Source organism: Caretta caretta, chromosome 11 (genome assembly GCF_965140235.1).
Source record: "Caretta caretta isolate rCarCar2 chromosome 11, rCarCar1.hap1, whole genome shotgun sequence".
NCBI lineage: Eukaryota > Metazoa > Chordata > Testudines > Cheloniidae > Caretta > Caretta caretta.
In genome coordinates this window covers 18,395,476-18,413,546 of record NC_134216.1, presented here as the reverse complement: position 1 = coordinate 18,413,546, position 18,071 = coordinate 18,395,476, and the positions used below count along the sequence as shown (strand labels likewise).

At 41.5% G+C, this 18,071-nt stretch overlaps 1 protein-coding gene across 8 annotated transcripts in view; it reads right to left on the bottom strand.

Annotated features, from left to right (window-relative positions):
• The window catches only part of CCNT2 (cyclin T2), a 43,596-nt gene extending 30,195 nt beyond the window's left edge, over window positions 1-13,401 (bottom strand). Inside the window, exons 1-3 of one of the 8 annotated variants that reach the window (XM_048869206.2) lie at window positions 12,207-12,720; window positions 9,969-10,050; window positions 6,222-6,248 (exon numbers count right to left, since the gene is read on the bottom strand). In XM_048869206.2, coding sequence (XP_048725163.1) covers window positions 6,222-6,248; window positions 9,969-10,050; window positions 12,207-12,493 — 396 coding nt within the window. In that variant the 5' untranslated portion in view covers window positions 12,494-12,720. Of the gene's footprint in view, window positions 1-1,906; window positions 2,660-6,028; window positions 6,173-6,221; window positions 6,249-9,968; window positions 10,051-12,206; window positions 12,738-13,339 lie in introns of those variants that run through there. The other 7 variants (XM_048869209.2, XR_007359115.2, XM_048869207.2 and 4 more) reach the window with 7 other exon arrangements.
• Window positions 13,402-18,071: the final 4,670 nt, after the last annotated feature.

Sequence of the window (18,071 nt, the reverse complement as noted above, 5' to 3'; positions counted from 1 at the left end):
TGGAGGGTAGGTATTAGGGTTGGTTGGGCAGGAAGACTGGAATGAGAAGCCTGAGAAACAGAAGTGGGACTGTGATGAGGAGCCCAGGGTAGAGAATAGAACTGGGAAAGAAACAGGTTGGAAGCGATGAGGCAGAAGGGGTGAAACTGAGATGGAGATGAGGCAGAGAAGTGAGAACAGCTAAAAGTCTCTGTCCACTACAGCACACTTCCCTCGAGAGGCTGGAATGAAACTCAAAAAATCAGAATCTCACCATTCTGTTGCAATCAGTAAGTATCTGTGGAAACCCACTGGCCATGTGCATTTTTCAGCCCCCTTTAAGTGCTGGTCCACGTAGAAGGATGACATCCTACTACTGCCATCAGTTACTCCATTAGCTCAAGTGGCACAGGTCTGTGTGATGGAGCAGAGATTCCAATGCTGCTAATGAACTATGTGGGTGTCAATATCTTATATGATGGAATCTGTTTTTTCAGTTTGCTTTTTAAAAACATAGGAAATTACAAGCCAAACTACATTAACAGAACATTATTAAGGTTGCAAAGTCAAGCCCTCAAAAATTAGGAAGTGCCATATTCTATGAGTCTAATTAAGATTGTACAGGCAACCTTAATTTGGCCCCTTGTGCACATTCATTTTATACAGCCTTTAATTACATGATCACACATTCCCTTCCTCCCCACCCGGATACCTGCCTCATTCAGTGCACTGGATATGAAACAGGGTTGGATAGCAAAGAGGCTGTTGTCTATAAATGCCCTACGACATTTGTTGCAGAAGTTGAAAGGTCCACAGTGAATGAACCAAGGGACTGCACAAAGAGAAAGGAGGGTCTCATGGTTAAGGCAGCTGAATGCTGCCCTGGAAATCTGGATTCTATCCCTGTCTCTGTCAGAGAATTCTATGTGACCAAGTCTCCCTTGATCAAATAATTGTTAAGCAGTTATTTCTCCAATAATTTCCACTGAAATTCTATGAGAGATGTCTGACTGACAGTACTGGAATTCTACTTAACCAAATATCAGGTACAGAATTAGAATGCTTCCTCCATCCATCAACTTCTCAGTGTGCCTCAACTTTTACTGAGCAGGACCACTTCCAAAGGTGAGAGATCTCCATGTCCATTCAATCCTTGATTTCCATGGCTTTGTCTAAGCTAGAGTTTTTTGGTATTGTTACTCAAGTTAACCATTTTTGAAGATACTTATTCAGATATGAAATGGCTTCCTTGAAACTTCAGACATAGCATGTCAGTGAGGAACACATACTCTTCAAGATACCAAGGACAGCTGAGCAACCTAAATGGAGATCCACCTACCATGAAAACTTAAAATTTTATTCTGATGATATTTTATTTCATACCTTTCACTTTAGAGCATAATAGAGGTACTTAAGGTTAGGTGGTGAGATACAAAGAGCTCACATTCCTTTTATCAGAAGACACATTTTAAAAAAAATTTCCATTTAAGTAATAAGAAAGAGGCATTCAGTTTGCAGCTATAACCTGATTATCAGGAAATATTCTGGTCAAACTGCCAAGAGTTGGAACAGCACAAATGTTTAAGAGAGCTCTATCTTCTCAGGCCTTCCTTTTTAACAATTTAATCACCGTTTGCAGCTGTTTCTTAGCTTAAGTAAAATGGGTTAGTTTCAGTTTCCTCGTGGACAGATCAGCATCAGGTATCTGTCATTAGAACTGCCATCCTTATTAGTCTTGTGCCTTGTCTATACTGAACTTTTTGATACAGTCTTAACTCTAGTTAATACAACTGAAAACAGACATAGCCTAAATATAAGGGGAATGCAAGTGATTTGTCACTCAAACTCATCATAAAACCATCAGGAAAATGTGCAGAATAAAATTCCTTCTGGATGAATTTTTAAATATTTCATTTTAACTACTCACTTGTGAGGGTAGGTAGCCTCTCAGCAGTAGCTCACCAATCATTACCTCTAGCGGTATATAACTCCTCACTGAAGACTATAAGTATGCCAAGCTTGAAGTTTTAAAAGGAAACCATTTGGATGATCTAAATAAAAAAGGCTTAAAGATGACTAAGTCTGAGAATGAGTTCTGTGAGGAGAAAAATAAAGATTTCTGAATTTCACTTCAGTCAAGTTTAATCAAACCTAAAATAACGTATTAAAAGAGTGTTTTATCAGTTACTATACAGCCACTACAGTATGTACAGAAAGTAGCAAATATCATCTACTGCAAAGTGAAAATACTTTCATGCCTTTTCTAAAAAATAAAAATAAAAAATACCACATTAAGTTTAAGACAGCATGATGTTAACATATACCTCAGATTTAAAGAACTCTGGAGACAAGGTTAATAAAATGGTGTAAGAGGATTTTGGCAGGTGGCAGGAATCCCATTTTTGACCGTCAATCAAAACAGACAATTCCACAGAAAAAGTGAAGATGCCTGTGCTCTTTGTGCAGCATGTAATTCAATGAGAACATCATTGTTAAACTGATTTAAAATCTCAGTGTTCACATTTCTGGAAATGCCAGTTATTAAAATATGTAGATATGGCTCTCCAAATATAGTCATTCACTTGGTATTTAAAACCTGCTGTCTTCCTTACAAATATACTTGTTCGGGTTGAGTACCTAGGGCTGTGAAAACACTGATATTTGTTGATGTTATGTCACTGAAATATTTATATGAACATATTTTGTTTTTATATTAAGAATTTAAGGCTCTAATTTCAATCTTAAACTTACCTAGCTTAAAAAGTTAAAATGGAAGTGATAGGGACATTTTTTGTTATTCTGATGGGTAGGCAGTAAACTATAGAACTGTCTAGAACAGTGTTCCCCAAACTTTTTACCTGGTGCCCCCCACAGGACCTCCGAGCTGGAGCCGAGAGTGAGGCCACAGTCAGAGTCATGGCTGGGAACACAGCTGCAGTCAGGGCCAGGGCTACAGCTGGGCCAGGAGCAGGAACAGGTGACACTCCCTCCATGCTCCGCTGTGGGGCCTGGCCTGGGCCCCACCATGTCCTCCCCCCCACAACATTCCTTTGTGTCCCCCACAGTTTGGGGACCACTGGCCTAGAAGCATCAATGAGGAAGGGGAAATAAGTGGAGTTACCAGTTACTGGAAAGCAACTCATTGGCTGTTGGAGATGGGACTGTGTGGAGTCCTGAACTTATGAAGGTGGACAGGGTTTCTGAAAACTTAGGTTTACGTAAAGTTGGCTAGCTCCTTTTAGTTTTCAGCATTGAGTTCACTGGGTGGTTTCTCATATGAACTGTGATAAGTGTAAAAGTTCTCAATCAATGCTGCAAATAAGTGGTTGGTATAGTGTACAGTTTTATTTGACTCAAAATTTCTGAAGTTAAAATAGTATGAAACAAGTTATTGCTTTGGCTAAAATAGTAAATAGAGTTCTTTAGAAGTAAAATGTAAAGGTTGTCAAGATAAAAAGGATCCATTATCTAACGAGCCTAGAAAAGTCTGGCTTTCCAGATTATTCAATATCTGTGCCATTGAATGGAGCTTAACCTACTGAAGTGGAAGAGCGAACATTGATGTAGTTAATTTTATTTTGAGACATTTGAGAGTCATCAAAATGTAGCCACAAGAATAATTTAAGCCTGTTTCAGGTCTTCCAGCAGCTCTTTGATATTAGCTTCAATAATTTTTGACACAGAAATACAGCATAATTGATGTGATTATGCCAGAAAACCTGAACAGCGAAGACTTGAACTTGACAGGAAAGTTGCAACCTTCTTTTATGGAAACACCACCATTTTTAAGATAGCACAAAATGAACAATTTAAATAAATTTAAGCATTTGCCCTGGATATACTCCTCCGGACAGATTATAGAGTAAAATTTCCAAAAATGCCTAAATGTAAATCCATTTTCAAAAGTGGCTGTGGCAGTTAGGAGTCAAATCCCATTGGAAATAAAAGAAAAGGTACAACACTGTGTTTTTAAAAATAATTCTTGACGACGGGTTGGATATTTGACTAGTCCAAAAATAAATGGCCAACTGACTAGTCAAATAATATCAAGAACAGTCAAATATTTTTAAGCACAAATTCATTAGAACAGCAACAAAAAAGTAAGATTTTATGGTCACCAATAGGCTCGGCCTTAAATAGATGCTTATGTCTAACAACAAAAATACAAATTACTTAACTGAGTTATTTTAATGCAGGAAAACGCAAAACACAATGAAGCGTGCTGGAACATTTGACTGTGATTAAATAATAGTCTTGTCAAGCCTACATGATGGATTGCAGGTGCATGGAATGGTCTTAGAATTCATCTCCAATATGGACCACAATTTACTGCAGGGACCTTGTCCATAAGGCTCTCTCGATAAAAAGTTTTGCCAGCTTAAAAAAAAGCATATTAGATAAAGACAAAAACATCTAGACTATTAATATATTGTTTTCAAGCTCAATACAGTGTGGACGTACTAATGTTTAACCAGATCTTGAAAGTTAAGTGGTTATAGATTATGCTAGATTTTTCAAACTATGGTCCACAGAGTTGGATTCTGGCATTTCCAGCAGCCAAATTTCATTAAGAACTGCTAAAAACATTCATTGCTTTTACAATATTACTTTCCTATGATTGCCTTACATGCCACGGAGATGTTATGAGATTGTGCATGGGGGGGGAGGGGGGGGGAGGTAATCAACAAGGCAATCACTGTAATACAGCCAAAGCTATGAATACTCTGAGAACTTCCATAATTGGGTATCAAAATATTTTAACTCTTTGAAGTGCAATAATTAGGAGGAAAGACTGTAGGTGTGATTAAGCTGTTCATCTTAAGTATTTATATAAAGCCAATCCATCATTTTAGTGTTTAGGCACTTTACCAGGATTCTAACATGTGTGAAATTAAACAATGACAGGGCATCATATGTTAAGTGCACTGGATGCTTCTTAGCCTGGTTATCTGGTACAGTATTTCTACAAAGTGATTTGAGTGTTTTAAGAGTTTCAAGTTTAAGAGTGCATCTTGGGTGTTTTACCTCCCATTTCCCATGTGCCAAGGTTCTCTTCTCATTTCTGCATTTGGAAACAGGCAAAAATGATGTCTCCAATTAATACAAAACTGAAGCCAAGTTACAGTTGATGCCTCGTATGAATGTAATGATGAAACAGTTTTTTAAACCTGTTATGGGAATAGTTTGCAGTGTGTCTGCTGCATCTTCTTTTAACAAGAGTATAGACCTTATGGTGTTAAAATAGTTAACCAGCAAACCAAAAGTTAAGTCTCTGTCAACATTGACTTTGAAAGCATCAGCTGCACTAATGATAAATTTCATGCTAAACTTCGTTTCTACATGGTTTGCCTGACCAGCGAAAACTAGCTATTACTGTTCTAAAGGTAGAGTATGGATCTAGATAAAAATTTATTAAACTTATGGCTGGTCTCTACTGACCAAACAAAAATTTAGAGAGTTTAAAAATGGCTGTTATGCTGCTTCAATGCCAGGATATACAAAACCTAACCTGAAACTACTGCTGAAACCATTGCAAGATAGCCATTCTGACTTCCTTCAAGATTTTAAGAATTTACTACAAAGTTGCTATCATTTTGAAAACTGCAGAAACAGAACTGAGCCAATAAAAATGTATCAGTGAATAGTTTCTTTCAGCAGATCTTATATTAGATCTTATATTATAACATTTAGCAATGGCCATCATGGAGTAGAGATTTTTGCCTATAAATATGTATGTATTTGCATGATCTACTTACATGCATAATCAAGTGGTACTTAAGGAATAAATACATAAGTTTAGTGTAGAATAGTTAAAGGAAATTCAGTTTACCAATAAAAAGGGAATGAAGGCTTAAGCCTTACAATCTGAATTGATTCTTGCAGCCACAACTCAACCTATTGTAAATTTTGGCAGCTAATTTTTATCCCCAGGCTTCCTATTTCTTGTTTTCATGAGTAAGCATTAGCTTTAATGTAAGTCGAAGAACCATTAGACATGCATATTCGATAAAAAATGTCAGATAGGCTTTAGCTTTAAGATCATTAGTACCTTGTACAATTTTAATTTCTAACAGTTAGTTTCTTCTTGCAGTAAATGAATGTAGTAGTTAAATTTTCAGCTGGCCAAGCACTCTGAAGATTTGGATAACATTTACTAAGTATTCATAACAGCCTTTGGCCTTTGCCCTGTCTACAAAGAACCTGCCAGATGGCTTGGGAGTATGAATTTAAAAGTGACTCACATTCACTTTGAGACCACTCCCTTCACCCTAAAAGAATAGGAAAAGAAAAAATGAGGCAGTGCATTTGATGCCTATGCATCAATACAAATATAAAAACCACTGTCTAACATAACATTCATAGCAAATACAGAAAGTTATTTGGAGACACGCGTATAAGTTCTCTGAAAGATATGTGCTAGCTTTTTAACTTTTAGTTCAATTAATAAGTTACAACATTATCCTTTCATAAACGTAGCTTTTCTGAAACGGAAGGCTGCATAGAACTGACCCATAAGAAATTTAATGCAGCTCTGCTTACAAGTTACAGATGTGCTAGCAATTCTAAGAACTAAGTGACTGTATAGACTAGTTTCAGAGTAACAGCCTTGTTAGTCTGTATTTGCAAAAAGAAAAGGAGTACTTGTGGCATCTTAGAGACTAACCAATTTATTTGAGCATAAGCTTTCGTGAGCTACAGTGAGCTGTAGCTCACGAAAGCTTATGCTCAAATAAATTGGTTAGTCTCCAAGGTGCCACAAGTACTCCTTTTCTTTTTTTGTATAGAAAAATGTCCAGTTGAAGGTAGAATATAGTGGCTAAAGTAGAGGTGGGCAAACTACGGCCTGGGGGCTGCATCCGGCCCTCCAGGTGTTTTAATCCGGCCCTAAGGCTCCCACTGGGGAGCAGGGTCTGGGGCTTGCTCCGCTCGGGCGCTCCAGCCAGGGAGGAGGGTCAGGGCCTTGCCCCACTCCGTGCAGCTCCGAGAAGCAGCAGCATGCCCCGTTCCAGCTCCTATGCACAGGAGCAGCCAGGGAACTCTTCACACTGCCCGCACAGCTCCCATTGGCCAGGAACCATGGCCAATGGGAACTGCGGACAGGGCAGCGCCTGCGGACAGGGCAGCAAACAGAGCCACCTGGCCACGCCTCCACTTAGGAACCAGATCGGGGACATGCCGCTGCTTCTGGGAGATGCTTGACGTAGAGCGCCACCTGGAGCCTGTGCCCAACCCCTCCCATGCCCCAACCCCCTGCCCTGATCCCCCTCCCACCAGCCGAACCCCTCAGTGCTGGCCCAGATCACCTTCCTCACTCCCAACCCCTCATCCCCAGCTCCTCCCCGCACATACCAACCTCCTGCCTCCGTCCAGAGCCCACTCCCACACCCTGAACTCCTCATTTCTGGCCCCACCCCAGAAATGTGAAAGCTATCCCTCACCCGAACCACCAATTTTGTGAGCAATCATGGCCCGCCATAAAATTTCCTTACCCAGATGTGGCCCTTGGGCCAAAAAGTTTGCCCCCCCCGGGCTGAAAACTCTAGTCACTACCAAAAGCTGGCCTTGGTTGCTAGATGTGTCTTGGTTTACCACCCAATGGATTTCTTTTTTAGGCTACACCAGTCTGGGCTGTGGAAACATCATGTAAACTCAAATCTCCACTCCAATCAACTCTGCCTGAATGAGGAGGGCCATAAACTGCCCACAGTCACAAAAGTAACCTTTGGGTGCCTCATTAGATTATACTCAATTGGCCATGGATTACCAACTAGATCAGCAGTCCTCAAACTGTGGGTTGTGACCCAAAGATGGTCGTGACCCCATTTCAACAGGGTCATCAGGGTCAGCGTTAGACTCACTGGACCTGGCGCCGAAGCTGAAGCCTGAGCCCCGGTGCCTTGTGCTGAAGTTGAAGACCAAGGGCATCAGTGCTCAGGCTTTGCCCCCCTACGTGACAGGCGTCAGGCTCAGGCTCCAGGCTCCCTGCCTGGAGTCATGTAGTAATATTTGTTGTCAGAAGGGGGTTGCGATGCAATGAAGTTTAAGAACTGATGAACTAGACTATGTACTTATCTATCAAAATGAGAAAAAGTGATGTAATACAAACCTTTTACTGTCCTCGATAGATTAATCCAAAAACACCTTTAAAGGGCTTGTCCATGCAAAATAACCTAATCGTATTTAAACATGATTTTGATAGATATACACTTGTGTCCTAAACTTTTAACACTATTCTTGCCCTGAGAATAAAAAGCTATTTTAAAGAAGTTCATTTCAGGCTAGATACATATCACAATAAAATAAATACGTAGCCCTCTAACATGGTTGTAGCACAGATTTTCTCCATTCATACAAAGAAGAATAGCGAGTCCAGGTACAAGACATACTAAAAAGCCTTAAACATTTTTGTAGATGTGGTTTAAAACTCTAACTATTTGATAACCAGCTTGCTGCAAATTTGACAGACTCCTAGGTGGCAAAAATAATTAATCATGGTTAGCTAATTTGTTTGTAGTCCAATCATTTTATATGGCTTATTTCTTGTTCTACCATCAAGACACAAAAAAATCTTAATGCACCTGGGTCTCAACTATGTTTCACACCAGTGTTTAAACTATTTTTACAGTGTAGCCAGGGCTCAGAGAGACCATCCACGCCATTAAACAACATACCTCCTTACACCATTGACTATTCTTTATATGGGGGGGGAGGGGGAGAGGAAGGGGAGAAAACAAATCCAAAAGATCTATTTTCATATGATGAAAGACATAAGCACTGAACAAATATTTTTTACCAACACATCTAATATATCTGACAGGAGAAACAGGATTGAGATTTCACATGATCCAGTTTTTAAAAATATTCCAAACAGAACTGGTTACAGAAACATCCAAACACAAACAGAATTTTTATTAAAGATTTAACATCCAGTTCACCAGTAAATTACATACAAGACAGCAAGAGCTACTTTCCAGGCCAGATTTGAGATTTTTCCATCTACTGTATCTGCCCATTGAGTTACCGAAGGTAGAAGAGTTATACGAGTTGACCATGGCTTTTACAAATCAAAGTACAGTAGAACCTCAGAGTTATGAGCTGACCAGTCAACCACACACCTCACTTGGAACTGGAAGTATGCAATCAGGCAACAGCAGAGACCAAAAAAAAAAAAAAAAACCCAACCCAACCCCCCGAATACAGTACAGTACTGTGTTAAATGTGAAATACTAAAAAAATAAAAGGAAAGTTTAAAAAAAGGTTTGACAATGTAAGGAAACTCTTTCTGTGCTTGTTTCACCTAAATTAAGATGGTTAAAAGCAGCATCTTTCTTCTGCATAAGTAAAGTTTCAAAGTTGTATTAAGTCAAATTTCAGTTGTAAACTTTTGAAAGAACAACCATAATATTTTTTGTTCAGCTTTACAAACATCCTCCATTCCTGAGGTGATCATAAATTTGAGGTTCTACTGTATAAGTAAATTAGACATAAACCATAACTGCATCAGGTAATATTTGTTCCCATATCTAGAGCCCTTCAAATCTGCGGAGATCAGCTTTATATCTGCATATGCGGATATCCTCGGACCATGTTTGTAGATCAGATGCGGATACAAATTTTGTATCCACACAGGTCTCTACCCATATCCCCAGACTTTTAAACTACATTGACAGAGAGTTTAACCAACAAATCTACAATAGAAAAATCAAGAAGATTGGTCAGTGTGTATTCTTGCTGTTTATCACATTATTTCTCTAGTTTAGGAACACAGCAGAAGTTAAATTTTAATTACTACCTGTTAAAATAGTCTCCACTTGAAATCAGAGTACTACAAATAATGTTTCTAAAACCATATTCTGAAGCTAGAATTATAATACTCTAAAATACAATGAAACTGTACATGCTGACAGCATCACACGTGAAAGCTATGCCAGCTGTTGCCTCAAAATTATGTGCAAGTATAGTTTAAGAGTATAAAAGTCATTACTTACATTTCTATTAAATTTTGTGAAGGAATGATGCATATAAAACCTGTGCATGTAAACAATTGCAGTATTTATTGTAAGCTGAGATCTGAAAGATGGGATTAAGGAAATTTTACACATCTAGACAAAAAACGTATAACCAATAAAGTTGAAATTCTACCTACTACAAATACTTTTTATGTTATTCTATTAAATAAAGCTATAACTGAATTAACAAAGCAGAAATAAACTGAGAGTATAAATCTGGTGTGAAGGTACATTTACTATTTGTTTCAAACACACAGACTGTAAAACCAGACTTACGATATCTCATTCATTGGAAGGAGACCCCCTAATTCAGGGTTTATCTTTAGACAGATAACATTTTAACATTGCATCCTCTTGCTAGGAACAATTTTACTGTATTGAACATTTTAAAATAACTCTTTCAAGTATCCTTTATACAAGTTTATGCAGGCTAAGAGTCTTTTTTTCTAACTACTGTAACCCATTGAATCCTAGCTTGTAAAATCAAATTGAACAAAAACTTTTTATAGTAATTGGATGTTAATTCCAAGAGAAATGGAACAGATCATTTCCTGTGAACAATAACTATTGTTTATACATACAGTACTTCTAACAAAACCTAATACTCAACGAAAAACTCCCAAGTCTACAATCATGCTATATGACAATTTAAATGAGGGAAATTGTAAAGGTATAATTGAAAACACAAGAGAAAAAAGAAAAGTACTTGTGGCACCTTAGAGACTAACAAATTTATTTGAGCATAAACTTTTGTGAGCTACAGTCTGTTGCATCCGATGAAGTGAGCTGTAGCTCACGAAAGCTTATGCTCAAATAAATTTGTTAGTTTCTAAGGTGCCACAAGTACTCCTTTTCTTTTTGCGAATACAGACTAAGACAGCTGCTACTCTGAAACAAGAGAAAAAGTTTAGAATAATGGCTTTAGGATTAAACGAAAGAGAGAGAGAGCGAGACTAATTTTAAGGGCTTGTCTACACTGCAACATTGTCAACAAAACTTTTGTCTTTAACAGGTACTTAAAAAAAGCCAAAAAGACAAAAGTTTTGCCAATGCAAGTGGCAGCATGAATGTGGCTTTGTCGGCAGGAGTGGTCTCCTGCCGACAAAGCTAATGCCACTCACGGGGCTGGAAGTATTTAATAGGCAAAAGGAGAAAATACCGACAGAGTGCATTTACACATGCGAGTTTTAGCCCTGGTCTACACTGGCGAGGGGGCGGGGGATTGATCTAAGTTACATAACTTCAGCTAAGCGAATAACGTAGCTAAAGTCAACGTACTTAGATCTACTCACCGCGGTGTCTTCACTACAGTGAGTCGACTGTCGTCTGCCTGCGCCTCTCAACTCAGTGGAGTACAGGAGTCAGGGAGAGCGCTCGAGGATCGATTTATGGTGTCTAGACAAAATCAATTGACCCCTGCTGGATCAATCGCTGCCCGCTGATTCGACAGGTAGTGTAGACATACCCTTAGCAACAAGGCTGTGTCGACACAGCCCTAAAGCTAAAAGCTGCATAGTGTAGACAAGCCCTCAGTAAGACAACTGGGAGCCCTTCCGGAGTATGGTCGAAAATAAACTAAAATTAAGCTACAAACACAGGGTCTTAAAATGCAGCTCTTCCTCCTAACACTATATTCAACTTCAATAAATGTCATTCTCCTTTATATTTCAAGGGGTGGGAGAGAAGAAGTTTGGCTTTAAGGGACTAAGAATGTTAAAGTAGCTGCAAAAGCCAAAGGAGATGAAAACAACTTTGGAGTTCAGTCATATCAATGGGGGGAAAGAATCCCGACCCAACCTTGAGAAGCATGTCCTTCAATCCCCCCCGTCCCTAACACCCGGCAGCACAGAGTTGGGGAACGTTATAACGCCTCAGACCCACTCCCCGAGGAGGGCTGGATCAGCCGGGAGTTTCAGAGAATGTAATACGGGAACAGAGAGATGAGCCAACAACTCTCGCCCCCAGACCCACCCGCTGCCTCCCCTCCACCACACCGAGGCCCCAGCTCCCTTCCCGGCGCCAGGCCCCCGCTCGCCTCCTCTCTAGGCCCCCGGCACTCTCCGGCTCCCGGCCGGTACCTCTCGGCACACAGGACCTGGTGCCTTGCGGCCCCTAGGCCGGCCCCGGCTCCCCTCCACCTACGCGCTGAGCTGCCGGATGAGGCTGCCACCCAGGCCTCGCCCCGCCCAGCCCGGCCCGGTCTCCACGGTCGGATACACGTTGAGGCGCTGGCCCATGTCCTGGATGAGGTTGGCCGCCTGCTGCCGATACGAGAGCTCCTTGTCGGCCTCCACCCCGCAGCGCCGGGTCGGCGTGTTCTCCAGCTGCTCCCGGCTGAAGAACCAGCGCGATGCAGACACGGAGGAGCCGCCACCCCGCACCGCCGAGCCCGCGCCACCAGACCCGCTCGCAGCCGCCGCCATGACACTTCCTCCCCCTCCTCCTCCGGCCCCGCCCGCTGGCGGCCCAGCCGCCGCGGCGCCAGGCCCCTCTTCTCCCTCCATATTAGTTCTCGCGAGAACTCCGGGCCACGGGCCCCGCCAGGATTCCACCTAGCCGCCTAAAACCATAGAGTCCGGCGAGAGCGCCGCAAGGAAAGCCGTGTTACGTTGTCTACGAGGTTGCCATCGGCGGACAAGCCTATCGAGGCACCGTACAGTACAGTGGCCCGCCCCGGATGTGGGGCGCAGGGAGAGGAGCCACTCTAGGATCGGGAATAAGAACTCCACCCCGCGCCTCAACGCCGGCCCCTTCCCCCGCAGCCTGAGAAAAGTCCCGCCTCGAGCGGATCCGGGCGGAAATGAGGTCCCACCGTGCCTCTCCTCCCTCGTGCGGCCGCTGGCGCGCGCGCTGGTTGGGTAGCGGGGCGTGCGTCACCGTTTGACTCGCTCACCGACTTGCGGCGGGCAGCGGCTTCGTGTGATTCAGGGGACGGACGGGGTGCGTGCGCGCGCGCCGCGGCCCGCTCTTCGGCCGGAGCAGGCCTCCCTCACCCCAACCCTGGGGCTCGCCCAGCGGCCGCCCCTCCCCCGCTGCCCTTCAGGCTCAGCCCCAGCCGTCCTCCTGCCTCCTTCCCGGGCTTGGTCTGGAGCCGCTCCCTTCCCCGGAGCCCCCTCTGGGGGCAGGGCCCGGTTAACCCTCCTGTGGGCCGGGGGTGATTAGATTTTGTGGAGCCCCTGTATACAAATCTTTTTCCTAATTTAAAACAAAGGCTCACCATTATGGCATCGAGGCTGTTAACGCAGTACTAAACTTGCCTTTTAATTAACATAAAGCTTTTCTTTGGTTACGTTTCAGTCTTAAAACATGTAGAATATAGTTAAGTGAATTCAAAATAGCCTACTTCTTACCTTAGAACAGGTGTTATATTAGTTTCTTTCTGGGACGGAGTCTGGGTGCAGGTGGGGGCTCCAGGCTGGGGCAGAGTGTAGGGGTACAGGAGAGGGTGAGGGGTGTGGGCGGGAGTTTGGGTGTGGGAGGGGCCTCCTAGGCCCTTTAAAAAAAAAAAAAAAAAGCTGCCAGAAGATGCCTCCACCATAAACCCAAAAGGCGCTCTAAGAAAAGGAAGCAGAGCGTTGCCCTCAGGAAAAGGATATATTTTTAAATGGTTTTCATTCATTGTGGCTCTGAAGAATGTGCCAAATCAGAACGCGATTTATTTCAAATAGCTCCCACACAAACTAGCATAGAGAATAGCTTTTATGTAGCAGTTCCTCCTTTGGCCGCTTTAACAGTGAATGCCCCTCTAGAATTTTTTATTTCAGGACTCGGGAATCATTACTTACACCTTAACAACATGCTGCTGTACGTGTGCTGCAAGATGGTAAAAGAAGATTGCTCAGATATTGATGACGACGCCTGGGTTGCCATGACAAACAATCCCATTGCCACCTTTTTAACCAGTTGGATGTCACTCGAGGCGACCATCTTATCAGTCAGAGCAACAATTGTTACCCTTACAGAGCCTTGATAGAGCTGATTCTGAATGACAGCCATGACGCCCTTGCTACGCAGTTTCAACGGGAGGGTTTTATAAAGACACAGCAGGGGCCCATGAAAGCACCATTTTGGATGGTGCAGGTAACGAGGGATTTGTGCGCCGGACCAGACTAATGGCTGGCAGCAGGAAGCTGGATATTTTGGGGCCTCTACACAGCGATTTATTTTTTTCAAGAAAAACTGCTGCTGAATGGCGTGGACTTGAAAATTAAACTGACGCATAGCAAAGATGTTTTTTGCTTCATGAGCGGGAATGCCAGTGCATATTAAGTGCATATTATTTCAGCGTCCCTGTTTGTAAAACAGGTGAAAGTAACACCAGGGGTTTGCTTGGGGCATGTGGAAGTTCTGATGACTGCCAGTGCTAAGTACTTAGTAGACAGGGTGGGCATAAAGATGTTTAGCATTCAGGCTGGCAGTCATGTCAGTAACCAGGAAAACTTCTTTTTGGGACAGTTACCCAAGCAGCTCATAATTGGGTTTATCGATAGTGACGTTTTCAGCCGCAGCTGTGTTAAAAACCCTTTTAACTTTGGCCTTGTATGTGGATGGTGAACAGGTGCCAGCAAAACCCCTACAACCCGATTTTGAGAATGGAAACTGCGTGAGGGAGTACATGCAGCTCGTGCAGGCGACTGGGAAATATGTAAAAGACCGATCGCTCTTGATGGATCATTGTGAATTTGCCCAGGGTTACACACTGTACGCCTTTGATCTGACCCCAGACAAGGAGTGCGCCAATCATCATTTTTTGTTTAAAACTGGAAACATGAGAGCGGAGACTCGGTTTGCAACGGCGCTGCCCTCTGTGGTTAACATGGAAGTGTATGCGGTTTTTGATGATGGTTCTGATACTTTTTTTTTCACCACTAGAGGCGCGTTTTATTTATTCTGATAGCTAGGAACGAGGTACAATTTTTTTCAGCATGTTCCATTATCCGTTAATTAAAAGGGCTGACGGCAGAGGGAGTGCAAAGCTCAACAAAGGACCGATAAAGCCCCCGGCCTGTTTTACAATTAGCTTTTTTCTTTTGAGGGATACCCTTTTATCACTCAGCTTTTTAATAATCCCCCATTTTCTTTTTAGTACACTTATTTGTCGGGGTTTCAGAGGAACGTTTCCTTTTCACATGCTGAGTGCTATTTCTGAGGTGGTCGCTACAAGGTTGTCAGAAGCCAAGCAGAGAATACCTTTCCTTTGCTGCGGTTTGGCTTTGAGGAATCTTTAAAAGAGCCAGGTTTCTCTGCACGCGGCTAGACATGATTGTCAGGGGGATGCTCTTTTTAAAAATGAGGGTTTGATAAAAATAACTAATTTTTATGGTGTTTTTTTTTTTAAGGTGTATACACAGGGTCAGTCAGGGGGAAAAGGCCCATTCTTAACCTGAAGGCTTCAGGCACTGAAGCATTTAAATCCACCAGCAGGTACCCATAGAGATTTTTGGTAGCATCCTCAAAAGCCTCCAAAAATAATTGTGTTTTACCAGGGTACATTTGCTGGGCCAAAGTGGTTATTTGCAGTTTATGTGGTTTTTTTGTTTTTTAAAAGAACCATATACTTATTTAAATTAATCGTTAGGCTTTTTTTTCCCCCTGACAAAACATGTTTTGCACAATGTACATAATACTTAGGTTCCTGTGGTGCATGTATTTTGTAAAGGCTTTCTCAATTTTACCACTTTCAGAAGGAGACTCCATTAGATTGTCTATAATAACCATATTCATTTTATTACTAGGAAATAACTTCATCATTAAAAGTATCAGCTAAACCTTCCAAAAACGTAATACATGGAAACTTTTGCAACAACTCTTCATACAATGGTTGCCAACAGCTATAATACCCCACAAGATTTTCAGGCATGCACAACAACAGCTTATTGCGGTTTTCTAACAATTGCTTTATATAAAATGATTTTCCAGAATTCAAAGGACCATAAAGCAAACAGGAAAAGGGGTGAACAAAGTGAATGTGGCTCTTCATAATCAATTCCTGTATGGCAAGGTTTTAAAATCCACCTAGAGGGCTCTTTGTCATAAACGACTTTCTGGTTTTTTTTCAGAGTTCTTGTTTCTATCAACGAGCGTGTGTGGGTTTTTTTTTTTTTACCCTTACTATCCCTGGCAGCTGTACCACAATTTCCATTTCCAGCACAAATCCAGGGTTTAACAAGAAATATGTTAACCTGAGGAGGGGGAGGGGGTAGGAAAAAACAAGGGGAAATAGGTTATCTTGCATAATGACTTAGCCACTCCCAGTCTCTATTCAGTCCTAAATTAATTGTATCCAATTTGCAAATGAATTCCAATTCAACAGTCTCTCGCTGGAGTCTCTCTGGTCACGTGATTACAGACATGAAAGTTGCGATATTACAACAAAAAAACTTCAAAACCAGACTCCATATTTTTACCATGCGCTTACTGATCTTTACAACAAACTCCACTCTTACACTAGCCTGTGTCACTAGACACAGAATGTTCCTCTATTCTTTAAGTTTTTCTGTTTTTTAAATTCTTTTTTACTCTTTTATTATTTTTTAATTCCAACAAAAATCATCTTTTTACCATGGGCTTACTCATCTTTACATCAAACTGCACGTTTACACAAGCCTGTGCACTAAACACAGGCTTAATAAATGTTAAAATTCCCTTTATTCTATCATGTGCTCTCTAACGTAATAACCTATCTTTATATTTTTACTTTTTATTTAATATTTCAAAATAACTCATTTTAAATGCTATATTATTAGCCTACCTTTGTATTTTCCTCTTTTATTTCAAAATAACTTGTTTTTCTTTTGTCTTTTTGTAATTATAAAAAAAGGATCTTTTTATCATAACCTTTAAAACTATTGCTGCTGTCTGCTATTTAATAACCTTTATTTCCCTTTTTCCTCTAAACCTAACCAAAATCTTTCTTTTTGTAAATCTTTCATAACCAGCCTCTAGTCTTTCATGCTTTTTCTCTAAACTTTTCAAAAAACAAGCACACAACATTTCTTCTGTCCAAAAATAATCGTATTTTTTTTCTTTCAAAATGGCCGATCGCTAAACCTAACCAAAAATCTTGCTTTTTTTAAAAAAAACTCCTTTCCTTTAAGCTCTCACAATATCCAGCCAAACATACCAAAGCACAAGCATGCAACATTTCCCTCGGCCAAACAAAAAGATAAAATAAAAAAACCCCTTTCAAAATAGCTGATGGCATGAGACCTATACACGAAAGGAAATGGAGACGTAGGGTGGGACATAAGCCCTAAATGGGGCATGGGAACCTGTCAAAAATACATGGTGATTAATACTATCAAGGTTATACTACTGCTGTGAAACCAACTGGAAAATGTCTGCTTTGCCTCTGTTGGTCTACACTGAAGATGACAACCTACTATTTCTATCAGTTCCTCTCTTAGTGCTATTTTCCAAATGGGAACTGAGATACAGGAAGTCTGTGTCAGTGAAGGGAATGGCACCCACATTGTCTGAATCCCAGGCTAGTTCCCTAACCACTGGATCATCCCCCTTGCCTAAAACTCATTACTGAATTGGCTGGGAATCAAACCCAGGTCAGCTGCTTGGCAGATAGCTGTACTCATCACAGTACCATAAGCAGCCCAATTCTTCCAGTAGTTCAAGAGGCAGTGGTCTATGCAGTGGATCTAAAAGTTCCAACCCTGCTGATGATACTTTTTTTCTGTTTTTGTCCCAGTGATCTACCCACTAGTGGTACCTCTTTTCTGTTCCTTAGAGCATGAACAGCAAGACCTGAAGAGGAAGAGATTTATGCAAAGGGGCAGCAGGACTAGGAAGGAGAACAGGTCTCAATGTGTGCTGTGCTCAAACTGACTGAGGCACCTTATGATGCCTGCCATGAGAGACTGGGGGAGGTAGAGATTCTAGCTGTAGAGAGGGAGGGGAAAAGAGGCAGGCTATGTCATGGAGTACGTTACCGATGATAATATCTAGTTCTTATATAGTGCAGACCATCATTGGTCAGAATGAGAGTTGGAGGAGTCTCTTCATGCTACCACATCTCAATGGAATTCTGATGTGTTTTGGTCTCATATTTACTCCTGGAACTGTGTTCTG